General features: G+C 40.6%; 1 protein-coding gene across 4 annotated transcripts in view; it reads left to right on the top strand.

Annotated features, from left to right (window-relative positions):
- Positions 1-15155, top strand: part of ANO6 (anoctamin 6) — a 166237-nt gene that overhangs the window by 111817 nt on the left and 39265 nt on the right. For all 4 annotated transcript variants that reach the window (XM_073327998.2, XM_073327997.2, XM_073327996.2 and 1 more), the window contains exons 15-19: positions 768-865; positions 3828-3958; positions 4813-5018; positions 13111-13313; positions 13739-13844. In XM_073327998.2, coding sequence (XP_073184099.1) covers positions 768-865; positions 3828-3958; positions 4813-5018; positions 13111-13313; positions 13739-13844 — 744 coding nt within the window. The remainder of the gene's footprint in view (positions 1-767; positions 866-3827; positions 3959-4812; positions 5019-13110; positions 13314-13738; positions 13845-15155) is intronic.

Here is a 15155-nt window from a genome sequence, read left to right as displayed (position 1 = left end):
TCCAGCTACGGCGCTCAGGGGTGTGAAAAATCTACACCCCTGAGCAATGTCATTATTCTGATCTAATACCCAGTGTAGACAGTGCTAGATCAACAGAAGAATTCTTCCATCAACCTAGCTACTGCCTCTCAGAAAAGCGGATTACCTACACCAACAGGAGAACCGCTGTAGCATTTCGAGTGTAGACAAGGCCTAGTTCTTCAGCTATTGCCAAGGAGTGCACAGAACAGAAGGGGAGTTCAAAGGTAACCTTTGCAGTTCCCCAAATCCAGGACAACTGTGTGCTAGACTAGCCCCTTAGCATAATTTAGAGTAGCTTCAAGTTTTCTTGAAGTTACTTAGGTTTTCATTGACCCACAAGGGACCACTGTGGCATAACAAAGATCCAGCCACACTCACTTTCCCATGAACACCACCTATATCAGCAGCAGAGAGGGGGGTGGTATAACATCCTCAGAACCAAGACTCCACCATCCACAGATCCCCCTCCCCTAGAGTGATCTTCTCGTAATGACAGTGCAACACAGAGAGGCTGTATGATCTGGGCCATTGTTCCTTTGGCTTCACTGGTATCCTGCCCACTTATAGCAATGTCAGATTTGGTCTGTTGGGCCTTTTCAAAGGGATTTGTCTCAATTGTCATCTTGGATTATTTTTAAGGTTAAAATAATGTAATTTTAAAAATTTTAGTATATTTTTTTAATTTAAACACTTTAATCTTGCCTGAAGAGTTATGCAGCATTTTTCACACCTCTCTCAACCTTTAGTGTGATCCGGGCGGATGTCTCCTTGAACTTACAACACAGCTAACAATAATAATGGGAGGTAAAGCAATTTGGAATAACATTCAAGAAGTGCTTCTTCCGTAAGTACCTAATGTTTTTTAAAAGTGACCTAATGAAATAAAAAGGTCAAATATTTGATGGCAAAGGCCCTGCTCCTGCCCCTGTTGGAAGTAAGTGGACATTTAGATTTCAATAGCAGCATATGCTCAGGCACCTGGAGAACAAGACCAAAATTTTCCATGGTCTCCAACTTGGATGCCATTTTTGGGTGCCCAGCTTGAAACGCCTTGGGCCTGATTCTTCAAAGATGCTATCGATCCCCAGTTCCCACTCAGTTCAGTTCAGGTTGTGGATGCTCAACACTTCCAAAAATCAGGCCCAACATGTCTGAAGTTGAGTGCCCAAAACTGGAGGCTACTTTGACCATCTTCACCTTATTATTGCTTTAAATGGCATACTGCGATTTAGTATTTACTGTTCTATGTCAGACTTTCCACAAAACAAGTGTTTAAAATGCTATTTTAGTTTTTAAATATATTTTTGTAGTTGTATTTTGACATTCACAGCTCTGTTCATATGACAGACACTCCCAAAGGGTAATGTTGAATGTATATGATACAGTAAAACTGGAGGCTGTATGTCTTCTGTGTAACTTACACAAAGTTGTTAAATAGTATTGCGCTTGTCAGGAGACAGGGAATGATCTAGGTACAGAAAGCTGGAAAAGGTATAGCGAATGGAGGTGGCAAAGAGAGGGAACCAGCAAAAACTCATTTAAATACATATCTGATGGAGTTGTAATGGAAACGTAGGACATTTCTTCACCAATCAAGTATGCACAACTGTAAATAATAACAATTATCTTGAAAACTGGAGGTGGGAGTCCTAGAAACTAGGGTCAGATCCTGTTCCCATTTACACTAGTGTAAACCAGAGTAACTCCACTGCCTTCAGGAGAGTTACTCCAAGGGTACGCTGTTGCAAGTACAAGCAGAATCTGTCCCTTAGAATCAACAGGCCTGATTTTGTGTATGTACATCTGTGGATTAAAAAAATTGCCACAGGTGTCAGTTTTTCCTGCATCAGGCTGACAGCCAAAAAGTCTCATTGTGCTAGTTGATTTTATTTATGCCAGTATTGTCCCAGTTTGTTTAGCCAGTTATCTCTTTTTGCCATTACTTATGCCTATCCATCACCACACACGATGTATCACCACTCGCGGTATGCAACCAGTAGTCAAGTCCTAGGTTCGTGCTTCCTTCCCTGATCAATTCTTAACATGGCCTGGTATTGCTTGCATTTAAAGAACTAGATCCACCCAATTCTGGCATTTTTAATCCACCCAATTCTGACATTTTTAATCCACCCAATTCTGACATTTTTAATGTAATAGGCATTACTGATGCTTTACGATGAGAAAAATTGAATTGTGAAGATTAAAATGTGTCTACATATGGTGATTCAGAGGAGCAAGTGGAGTATGCAGTGAGTTGGATATGCATCAGGGACTTTTATTATTTATTGAGCACTGATAGAATGCTCAGGACTATACAAATACAGAAAACAAATGATCCCAGACTCAAACATCTTGCAATCTAAATCAGACACAAGCAATACACACTGGCTACAACAATACATGGATTGAAGGCAATGAAGGAGAAAGATTAGGAGACAGAGAGCATGCTCTCTGACAAATAAAGCTGTTTTAAACAAGATAACACTCAGAATATTCGCAAAAAGAAAAGGAATACTTGTAGCACCTTAGAGACTAACAAATTTATTTGAGCATAAGCTTTCGTGAGCTACAGCTCACTTCATCAGATGCATTCAGTGGAAATGAAAGCTGTAGCTCATGAAAGCTTATGCTCAAATAAATTCGTTAGTCTCTAAGGTGCCACAAGTACTCCTTTTCTTTTTGTGAATACAGACTAACACGGCTGCTACTCTGAAACCACTCAGAATATTGAAAAGCTTATCAGGGAGTGTAAATTTTGGGCCTTGAAAACAGGTAGCTGGTGGACAGGAGGGAAGTGTAAGAGATGACGACCAGGAAGAAAATGTGGAGAAGAGGGTTGGAAATAGGGAGTGACCTAAAACACAAATATGGGTAAAGGAGACTTAGAAATGGAGGAAAAGAGAAAAGGCCAAAACCTTGCTTTCATTGAACTCCTGTTTGCAATGATTGGGCCCAAAAACTGTAAGTAAGATGAGAAAGGGGGAAGTATAATGTATAAAGGAAGAGTGTCACATTTTACTTGATATTAAATGGTTTCAGATTGTCTCAGTGCATCTGTTTTTCAGGATATATTTAAGGGCTACTTTAAGCCAAGATACCACAGTGAGGGATGCATTAGAAGTTGGATTGATTGGAAATTTGGACAAATATTGAAAAAGCAATTCTTCCTGTATATAAGGAATAACACACCTTTTGTAAAACCGCGATGCCTCATGCAAATCTTTAAAAGCATTTGGCTGGTATCTCATTTTCATTTCTCTAATTACAAATGGAAATTTTCTCTTCCTTTATTATGAAGGACATTTATGTGCAAACGATACCTTTTTGTTTTTTCCCTTCCTTAAAAGCTCATCTGCTGCTTGCTCCTTATTCTAAGGTAACAGATAGAAATAGTTATAACTACAGCATCAATTTTCCTAAATTCTGGTGCTTGTATTTCAGACCAAGAGCTTTTGGGGAGGAGGGATTAAAAACTGTGCAGTCTGAGAAACATATTGGGCCTGGTTCTCTGTTGCCTTTTCACCTGATGCAGTCATTTACACCAGTGCAAGGTGGGTGTGACATGCTACCAGACAGAATAGTAGTGTTGTACACCCACTTTGCATTACTGTAAATGATTGCAAAAGGTACAGGACAAGAGCGAATCAAAAATAGCATTGTTTGTATTAAGGAGTTTCAGTAGTTCAGTTATTGTCAAAACCAATTTTCAAACTTGGCTATAGCACCAGAGCAAGAACTTTGCAATAGCTCAGCCTTTGGCAGGGTAGACTAACAATGTGAGTCATCACTTTTCTCCTGACTGATAGCTGGGTTAAGAATCTAATCGGAAGATGTTGCTCAGCAGCTAGATCAGAAAAGACTATTCCACGCTGGGAACAGGACTACCATCTGCAACCCGTTGGAAAACTTGGATTGTTTTATGAGTATCTGGAAATGGGTAAGTCAGCTGTGCAATTCTGATTCGTATGAAATATTTTCAGGACCCAAATGTGTATTTTTTTAAAAAAGTCTTCAGATAAATAATATCTGATGATTTTATAGATAGTATAAACATGTTATAGAGATTAAAGCTTGTGCGAAATGGATAAAGGTAGAAATTTTTGTTAGTTTAAATCAAATAAATGACAATCCAGTTTACAACCAAGGACGACATGGCTTCTATAGCTAGGGATTGTATGACTAGGTCTGTTGCCTCTTCATCTATTACCCTATCCACAGGTCAGGGGCCAGAAGACTGTCATCTTCAACTCCAGCACTGCAGCATCACATTCCTATACCAGTTTGCTGTAGATTTACAGCAACTTTAAAGATTTTATTTTTGGAAGCTGTAGAAAACCTGAATTTCTTTGCAACCAACCATACTTTAATAGTATTGTAATCATACTTATTTCAGCACACAAACACTAATAATGTGATTCTTAATTGAGGCTTTTCAGCATAGCACTGGATTAATAAATAAACTTACAAGCATGAAAGGTAAGAAGTCATATAAAAGAAGCAGATATTTAAATATTCAGAATAGTTCATATGTATGAGTTATGGCTTTTTTGTGCTAGTGTGCACCTCACATACTTTTACAGGCTATTGTTCATTTTTGGTAGGCCTCTCTATCTTTCAGGGGCTTATTGTACATTTCTGCATATATGTTCACACAAGGTCTGCTATTTGAGAGAGAGAAAGAGTCTCTGATTAACCATTAAAAAATGCATTCCTGTCTCTGTCACGGTCTGGGTAAATATATACACATCGGCATTAAGGCATCACCAATGTACGTCACATTCTCATTGGCAGTTATACAGTTTGGATTTGTCACTTTATTTGTGGCATCATTCCCGCTGGCTCCTCTTCTGGCTCTTGTTAATAATTTGTTGGAAATACGAGTTGACGCCTGGAAGATTACAACCCAGTTCAGACGCATGGTGCCACAGAAAGCACAAGATATAGGAGCGTGGCAGCCAATCATGCAAGGAATAGCAATTCTGGCAGTGGTGACCAATGTAAGTATGACCTGATAATTATAAAAAATGGTATACTCTAAATATTCTAGTCAAGTGAGGATGTGAAATATTAATATGTATTGTGCCAGACTGACTAGAGGTAACATTTTCAAAAACACCTAAGTAATTTAGGATCTTAAGCAATGTTCCCTCTAATTTTTTACATCCGTGTGCGGAATGAATTTTGTTATGCACTCCAATATGGAGGTGATGTGTGGCGGGGGTGGGGTCAAGGGATTTGGAGTGTGGGAGGGAGCTCAGGGCTGGGGCAGAGGGTTGGGTTGTGGGTGGTGAGGACTCCTGCTGGGGGTGAAGGCTCTAGGGTAGGGCTGGGGATGAGGGGTTTGGGGTGTAGGCTGCCCAGAACTGTGGTGAGAAGAGAGGACTCCCCCACAGCCCTCTCTCACTGCAGCAGCCCGGGGACAGGATTGGGGGAGAGATGCATCTCCCTGGCAGCAGCAGCTTCAGGGCTGAGGTCAGGAGAGAGGTGCCTCACCCCACCTGCGCAGCCCTTGATAGCCTGTGGCCACACAGTTTATAGGGAACTTAGATCTTAAGTCCCATTTTTAAAAGTGACATAGGCATTTAGGAGCCTAAATATCTAGCATCCTAAATCTCTTTTGAAAATGAGACTTTGGCTCTAAAGTCATTTACATGCTTTCAAAAACCCTAGGCCTAAATAAAGGAAGTTTCACTTCTCAAGATGTGACATCCTTGAGAAAATTCTGGGTCCAACCTTCCATTATGTATGAAGAATATAGTGTATCCTCCCTAAACTTACAGCACTCACTGAATACAGAATGAATTTTCTGAGAATTTTCAGGTAACTGCATGGATTTTGAAGAAATTAGGTTGTAATTAAACTTTATTTATTATTGTATTTATTACGGTCGTGCCTCCCCGTCTACGTAGTTTTGCACTTAAAGCAGAGATTCAACAGCTTTGTTAGGTATGAAAAATACAATGTAGCCGCAAAATTACAGCACTTACCCTTTGAGTGTAAAATGAGTTTTCTGAGAATTGCAAGTAAATCTATTAATCAGTCTGAGTTAAAGTTAATTTAAAAAATGAGTCCTTTACGAAATTTAGTACTTGGTTTAAGATCTTTTTTTGCCCCCGAAAGGTCTTATTAATCAAGAGTGCAGACTCTTCAAACTTCCCATATAGTTAAATCATACTGAAATCTTATGCATAGTCTATGCTGGTAAAAAGGTAATTGTCTTTTTTGCAATTATGAAGTACACAAGAGCTTCTGCTGGAGAACAAACTAACATATAATCTTATCCTTCAGAAATTTCCACCAACTGCCCTCTTTCAAAATGGTTGCCTTTTCCCCCCTCAGCAGGACTGAGTCACAGAGTGTCTTCAGTTAATGTCCTTCTCAAAATGGCCACCATCTTCCATTGTTGTCAGTAGGACTGAGGCCTCAGGCTGTCCTTAGCAAAAATAGCCACTTCTGACTTCATATGATGCTATCATCTGCCCAGAGGGCAGCTTGGCTTCTCTACTATTCAGTGAACAATCAGACGTGGCCGCCATTTGGAAAGAGGGCAATTCGTGGCGAGCTTCTCGGAAGGAGAAGGTTTTGTGTAAGCCTCTGCTGACGGATACATTTTTCAGTTATGACAAATAACAAAAAATGACTGTTACTCCTGTGCGTATGTATGCAGATGCATAAAGGATTGTAGAGGGAAGTGCAGGCAAGAAGGCAATTTAGAGCAAAGGGGATTCACAAGCGAATGTGGAAGACAAGAGATTGAGATAAACCCTCAAGTTGCTTTGTGCTACTCTGGTGATACAAAGCAACTGTAAATCCAGCTTAAATGTCCAGTAATGTCTGGCTGATTTGTGCTGCTCCAGAGTGGTGTAAAGCGGCTAGAATTTACTGGTGAATCTGGAGCTAAAAGTTAACATAAAAATGATTCAAAGTTGATAGTACATATCTTCAAATCATTAGAAATATTTCATGGCACCAGTTTATATTTGGCTTTCTTGTTTAGTGTTCATGTACAAAGTTTTAAATAATAACTTCAATTAAAAAAAACAGGAAAATTCCCAGACAAAAATAGCTCTATTAAGTTACAGTTAAGGTTCTGAGTACATATTAGTAATTTCTTTTGGGTCACACTGCTACAAACCTAATAATAAAACACATATAACCCTGATGCACCAAAAGAAATCCAAACATGTTATCACACAGTTAGGAAGTCCAAACGACCTTAACTCTGCCTTGTAAAAAAACATCAAGAAAGAAAGAAAAGTCTAATGCATCTCTAAAAATTAGTTTAAACTACTCTGGGAGCACAAACACTAAAATGTCTTCATCATAATCCTTACTGTTATTATATGGTGTCTTTACAGGTCAGATGCAGTCTGTAGATTGTTAGGATTGTTTTGGTGATTTAACTATATATTTAGATACCTTAATATGTTTGGATTCCTTTTAGTGCCCAGGAAGTTATTAGAGTGTTCTGGTTTTAGGTTCTATAGAAGACTGACCCAAAGAACTAATTTTGGTCTGTCTCTCTCTCTTTTCCCTCCACAACTCAGAAGAGGAGGCTATCTCACATTCTCCGGTGCAAGGAACTCTAGATAATTGAAGATGCATTCTCCCCCACAATTGATTATTTACTTGTCTGCCATTTTCCCATAAGACAAATCCTGCTACCTCAGACTAACTGCAAACACTCTCCCTCAAAAGGCAAGCAGCAGCTCTTAAATGTATAATACTTGTAATCACCACTAGACAGGTAAATTTAAAATGCAGCTTTACTCTGTCTTTAGCCCTCTAATTAGGAATCAATCCCATAGTCCTTGAGTACCAACACATTTCTCTTTGACTTCAGTGAGATTATTAGTACGTAAGGGCTGTAGGATCACAGTGAGTGGCTCTTCTGCAATTTTCGCAGTCCGAGTTGTTTTAAGAAACACAAGGGACTCAAGATCCAACCTATGCTGAAGCCTGCAGGACCCTGTGGGATGGACTCCCTACAGTCAGCACAGGCAACCAGGACTGGCTAGAGCAGCTTCTCGCTCTGGCTGAGTTCTCGGAAGCCTTCTGACTGATGCCAACCAACAAATCTCCGGACATGGACAGGCTGACCGTGCAGTTCTACTGCATGTTCTAGGATGTCCTCAGCTCAGACCTCACCTCCGTTTGGGCCAAGTCCTTAGGGAGCAGGGTGCTCCTGCTGTTGAGCAAGTGGGCCATGCTTGCTCTGCTGCCTAAGAAGGGGAATCTCTACAACCTTTGGCACTGGTGCCTAGTCTTGCTCCTCAGCATGGAGTACAAGGTCATAGTGAAAGTCATCTCGTTGCAGCTGGGATCCATGCTGATAGACATGCACCACCCTGACCAGCTCTACACCATCCCAGGCCGGACCATTTTCGACAATGTCTATCTGGTCCAAGACCTACTCCATCTCATGTGCCGGGATGGTCTGTCATTCACCCTTCTGTCCCTGGACCAGGAGAAGGCATTTGCTGCACCCCAGCCCCGCCTCTTCCTGCCCCTGCCCTGCTCTGCCCCAGCCCCGCCTCTTCTCACCCCTGAGGAGTGCAGCAGGGCTGGGCCTGCTCTCACCGGTGGCGGGAAGTGCAGGGACCCGGCCCCACGTGCCAACGGTGAGTGCTGGGGGGTGGTTCACCCCTGCCCCCCAAGCCAGGATGGATCATGGGTATTTCATGGGCACTCTGTGGGCATTTGGCTTTAGGACCCCTTCATGGGCTTTCTCCAGGTGCTGTACATCTCTGTGGATTGCCTCGTCAAGCTCAAATGGGACTTGACTGAACCCATCGTTTTCAGTCAAGGGGTGCATCAGGGCTGCCTGCTGTCTGGCCAGCTCTATAGTATGGCTATTGAGCCCTTCCTCTATCTTCTCCGTAAAAGGATGAAGGGGTTGGTTCTTTGAGAACTGGACTTGTGGGTGGTGCAGTCAGCATATGCCAACAATATGCTCCTCCAGGAGACCTAATGCAAGTGGAGGCTTGCCAAACCATCTGTTTGGCAGCCTACTCCACTTAGGTCAGCTGGGTCAAGAGCTCTGGCCTAGTGATCATGGACAGGTGGCAAGTGACCTTCCTCCCATTTGCACTGTGGGATATCCAGTGGGGCACAGGTTCGCTGCTCTATCTGAGCATCCATCTTTGTGCCACCAATCCCTCCCTGCTGGAGAATTCGGTCAATCCCAACTCTGACCAGTTACAGAGACTACTCTGGTGCCTTTCCCATCAAGGGAGGCTGAAGGTGCTCAACCAGATGGTCCTGTCCATGCTCTAGTTCCAGTTCAACTCCCTGATCCTGCATCTGGGATCCCTGGCCAGCCTGCAGAAGATCCTGCAGGTTTTCTAGCTGGGGCTGCACTGGGTCTCTAACAGTTCAAGGGGCTCAAGATTCATTTTGGATGGAAGTTTGCTAAGCATCAGGATATGGTGCTGTAGCCCAAATATTAGAACAAGCTTTTTGTTGGTGTTGTTTTGTTTTGTTTGAGGTACAGGCTTCTACATATACACATGTGAACTTTCCCTCATCATCTCTACCTCCCACCTGATCGATTAACCTGAATATACAGAATCTGTATCTCCTCTTCTCCACTCAACTGTTGGTTTTGCTATTGCTGTCTAGCTGTTATAGCCTAAGGCACCATATATTCTTCCACTGCATATATTACCTTTGCAGCACCTGCAAGGCTACAAGAAACTTTTTTGTGTAAAGCTATCAGTCTTGGGACTTGCAGTTCAAGCAGCAGAGCTGCTATTGTACCATGCCAGAGCATCTGTTGTTGATTTGAAGGCTGATTTTAATTTGTTATGGTATAAATGGAAAACTGTGTTCAGTGTAGATTCGGAAATAGAGAACACTATTGGTTTGTACTTTTCCAGTGTGATACTCTAAAAAGCAGCCCACAGTTCAGGGAGGGAAAGTTTCCTTTTAGATGACACAGTAGAATTAGTTTTCATGTTTCTGTCCTTGTAGCAGTTTGCAACACATCTGGTGATCATTCTGCAGGAGGGGAAAAAGTGAAACTGAGTTCAGATTTATGATTATGTGAAAACTGGGGCCTTGCAAAAAAAATTCAGTAAAAAAGAGCCATTAAGCTATGTAAATACTATATCCCAAAATATTTTGGTTCTTAGGAGACGCATCAAATTGGTTTGCTTCAAGGGGAGAACAGGGTTGGGGTTTTTTAACCTTACCTTGTGATTCCCTTTAGCTAATTTGTGGTCTGCCCATATCTAAACTATATGTTCTAATGAATATTATAAAATTATATTTAATTAAAACTTTTGTTCTTTTACTTAAGTTTCAAACTGGGTAATGTACCTGTCAGGTTCCCGCTTCCGCAATTAGAAAACTTGTTAATATGCATTTTTGTTCTAACGTTACCCTTTGGAAAGAATTTGTATGATAAAAACAACTCATCTTAGTGTAAATTTAAACAATGTAGAGTTTCATAGAGTTTCTTGAAAATGGTTTTAAAAAGGACATCCCCTACATTTAATTTATGCTAGAATATGTTACAAAAATCCTTCATAAGTAGTTACGTATCCTCAAAAACTTAAAAACAAGATTCCTTACCCATAGTCTATCTCCACTTTCCCTCTTGTCAGCCAAATGGACGAGAGTTTTCTCAGCTAAACTTCAAAAGTATCAAAAACACACTAAAAGTTGAAATCAGATTTTTAGAGCCAAATCCTGGTACCGCAGAAGTCAATGGGAGTTTTGTCCAGTTGGGACCAGGGTCTGACTCTCGATCCTGCCACCTTGCTCATCAAGTTCTTTACAGTGGGTCTACTTGGTGAGTGAAGTATTACCCAACAGATGAGAGAGATCTCCACAGTCTTCTGTCTGTCCCCCCCACCCCCTCCCACTCCCCACACATAGAGTTTTGCATCCCTCACAAATGTCCTCAAATCAAGACTTCCCTTAGGTACACTGCTGCTCCTAGGCAAAGAATATTTGGCACTCCTCCCCCAAAGGTGAGGAACTATGTATATTAAATATAATCTTACCCTGAAAGTCACCCCTAAACACAAAGGCTATCATGAATGTGAATCGAATACAGTTTTACCAACTTCGAAGTTACACATTTTCCCTTATTCTTTCCATTGCTTTATTGCCTGCTCTCTCCTTCCATTTTCCACTTTATGTAATCACTGTTCCTTTTCTCTTTTCTATCCATTTTTCCTCACTCTCTCTTTATCGATTTTGTTAAATCTTGCCTCTGTCCCTATATCTAATTTTGCCCCCTCTCTCTCAATCCCACCCCTCTTTCTATGGCTTTCATTCATTCACTCTTGCTTCCTCTTTATTTATTTCCCACTCTGGGTTTTGGTCTCCCCAGTTGGCTCCCACTCTCTTTCCCCATCAATGCATCAGCTACTCTGTTCACATTGACAAGGTTTTACTCACTGCCATAAGGACAAGAGACTTTTTTTGGCTTTTAGATTCTGGAGCACAAGATGTCAGCCAGAACTGGGAGTACTGGGCATAAGCCTATTGTGCCCCGTTGTTAAACTGGGCCTGTGTCTAGTCCCTCAATTGCAGTTTTTAACAAAGGAGGTCCCACTTCATAGTGCAGCCCTTTGAATATCGGGCAACCAAGAAGAACATCTGATTAGCCAGGATGAACCTATCTAATGACTTGGGGGTCGTGATGGATAATCAGCTGAACGTGAGCTCCCAATGTGATGCTGTGGCCAAAAGAGCTCATGCAATCCGGGAATGCATAAACAGGGGAATCTCAAGTAGGAGGAGAGAGATTATTTTATCTCTGTGTTCGGCACTGGTGTGACTGCTGCTGGAATACTGTGTCCTGTTTTAGTGTCCACAACACAAGAAGGATGTTGATAAATTGGAGAGGGTTCAGAGAGGAGCCATTAAAATGATTAGACTCAAGGAGCTCTATCTATTTAACAAAGAAAAGGTCAAGGGTGACTTGATCACAATCTGTAAATCTCCACATTGGGAACACATATTTAATAATGGACTCTTCAATCTGGCAGAGAAAAGTATAACATGATCCAATAGCTGGAAGTTAAAGCTAGACAAATTCAGACTGGAAATAAAATGTAAATTTTTGACAGTGAGGGTAATTAACCATTGAACAATTCACCAAGAGTCATGGTGGATTCTCCATCACTGACAGTTTTTAAATCAAGATTGGGTGTTTTTCTAAAACAGCTGCTCTAGGAATTATTTTGAAGACGTTGGATGGCCTGTGTTATACAGGAAGTCAGACTAGATGATCACAATGGTCCCTTCTGGCCTTGGACTCTATGACTCTTCCAGAACAGGAGGTCTTCATGAGTCACTGTTTTAACCACCCCGCAAAAAACCTCAGGCCTCATTCCCACATACAGTTTATGGCACTCACTCTGAGTGGGGTATGGATACTCTTTGGAACAGGATGGCAATAAGAGGCCATGTAATATGTGAACTGGTATTAAGCAGCTGCTAGCAAGAGGGGAAATACTGTCTTGGCATCAGGAGCAGTTTCCACATCTGCTGACAACTGGAATCCCCGAGCCAGCAGCTGCAGAAGTGAATTCGGGCTGGGTATGACCCCTAAGGAATGTTTTGGAGGTTATACGTGAATGATCTGTAGCTTTTAAAGTTTGAATTATCTTTAAAATGTTCCTTGTGAAATTTAATTTATTTGTAATGGTAGGCTTCTTTGTGTGTGTCATTTTACTTGAAATGCATAAGGCAGTGGTTGTTTAAAATATGTGGTGAGCAGGTCTCGATAGGAAATGTGGACTGAAGAGGAACATACAGTAGTATATGTTTAATTTGGTGAGAGTGGCCGTAAGAAAAAAAACATTAACCGCACAACTTTTTTAAGGCGTCACGCACAAAAGATGTAATTTAGAAACTATAGAGAATGCGTATCCCAGAGAGATTGTTTTATGCCACTGAATGATTGCACATATATTTGCAGAGAGAACCACTGAATAGAAAAGTGCAAACTCTCTGATTTTTAGTGCAGTAATGCATATTTGTTGAAATCTAAAGTGCATGGAAAAGCTATGTATATATTAAGGCTGCCAGTTAAATACTGCTCCCTTTTTGTCTTCCTCTTCTAAAATACAGGCAATGATAATTGCTTTTACATCTGACATGATTCCTCGTTTGGTTTATTACTGGTCCTTTTCAGTCCCTCCCTATGGGGATCACATCAGTTACACCATGAAGGGGTATATCAACAATACGCTTTCTGTCTTCAATATATCAGACTTCAAAAATGAAAGCAAACCAGTTCCACTTCCTTGGTTTGGCAACCAAACAACATGCAGGCAAGTGTCAAATAATTATTCTCGTCGTTGGAAAGGAAAACATAAGAAAATATCCTAATTTTGTTTCTAAAAATCTCTTTAGTAATATTAAGACTCAGCTAACCTCAAGAACAGTCAGAAGGTAAAGTAAAACAACATGGAGTTTTCTAAATCTTTGATTCATTGTATTTTCCCCAATAATTAATAATACATTATTCAAAATAATATAAAGGTGATTTAACATATTTTTGGTATAGTGGAGAAAAAATGTATTTCATTACGTTCAACTTATTCTGTAGATGTAAAATTTACCCATCATTTTAGTTGTATACAGCTTATGACTCCAGGCTCTGTTAAATGTGACAGATTTTGCTCCATCCCCTGGCCATAGTGCATTACTGCAGAGGTTGCTGAAATTATTTCTTGCTTTTCTAAACTGTCTTTAGATATCGTGATTTCCGATACCCTCCTGGGCACCAATATCAGTATGAACACAACATATATTACTGGCATGTGATTGCAGCCAAGTTGTCTTTCATCATTGTCATGGAGGTCAGTACATTAAGTCTTGATTTTTTAAATATAATTTTAGGCTTCCCCTCAACAAAAAAACCCCTTCAGTTTGCAATTAATGATATTCTTCACTCAAAGTTATTCATTTTATTTTGTGAACAATGTTGAATATTATGAGCCAGATCCTTAGCTCAGCATATCTTAATTTAAAATCAGTGAAGCTATGCCAGTTTACACTAGTGGAAGATCTCACCCTATGTATTTAACAACTTCTTAGTTTGGCAATTTAAAATACTGTCAGAGAAATTTTGTACATCAGATCTGGAAAAAAACGTTGCTCTAATAAATGTATGTAGATAGCTGTTAGATCATCTTGTGTATGTGTTTGTGAGTACGCACGCATACATCCACACACAGAGAGAATTACCTGCATAAAAATAATCAGTGTTAAATATTAGTCTTTTAATGATCCCTGTTGGGTAAAAATCAATATAGCCACATTATCCTCCATTACATGAAGTGTAGCAAAATTCCCAAACCCAGAGCTAAACCTGTACTGGGGGCAAAAGAGCTGCTTTTATTAGCATTATACTGTAGATATGGGCATCTGTAATTCTAGCTGGGAAAGGAGCAACAGAGAAGCTGCATGGTTCTCAAGTGTGAAGCTAACTTTGTAGGTTCTTTTATTTTCCGTGTGGGTTTTGAACATTTAGGTATTGCATTTCCAAGCTTTTCTTCGTAATCATGGGGGGCTAGAAACTTAGTCTTTTAAAAAAAAGAGGAAAAGCAAAGATTCTAACATAAATCCCCAGCTATTGGAGTCCGGTGAGTAAGAAAGACTTAAATATCATGAGACTTGCAATAAAATCACGAGCTGCAAATCTGGTGGATAAGGAGCTAAAAGCATAGGCAGAGCAGACATTAGTAGTAATAGTAATTTATAGAGTATGTTTCATCTACCAAGCAGTTTACAGACAGACATTAATCCACATAATGCCCTGTCTGATATAGCAGATAAGGAAGGATTATTATTATTATCTTAATTGTTAAAATGGGGGTTCTGAGTCAGAGACTCGAATGACTAGAATGACTTCTAGACTCTGACCTCTCCCACAGTGCAAGAGAGTTGGGCTGTGCCTCCCTTCGTACAAATATTGGAGGCAATGCAGACTGGTCCTTCCAGCTCTGGGATTTGGCCACACTCCTTCTGCCCTTTCACCAGTGTCTCTGCCAAAACACTTGCCCACTGCCAGGTGTCTGGTGTGTAGTGACCACTGCTTACTTACACTAATCATAATTGTCCCCTGCATTGTTCTGTGCACACCAGCTCCGTGTCTGTTGTATCCACTC

The sequence above is a fragment of the Lepidochelys kempii genome, chromosome 1 (genome assembly GCF_965140285.1).
Source record: "Lepidochelys kempii isolate rLepKem1 chromosome 1, rLepKem1.hap1, whole genome shotgun sequence".
Taxonomy (NCBI): domain Eukaryota; kingdom Metazoa; phylum Chordata; order Testudines; family Cheloniidae; genus Lepidochelys; species Lepidochelys kempii.
This window is presented reverse-complemented; position numbering and strand designations above follow the sequence as displayed.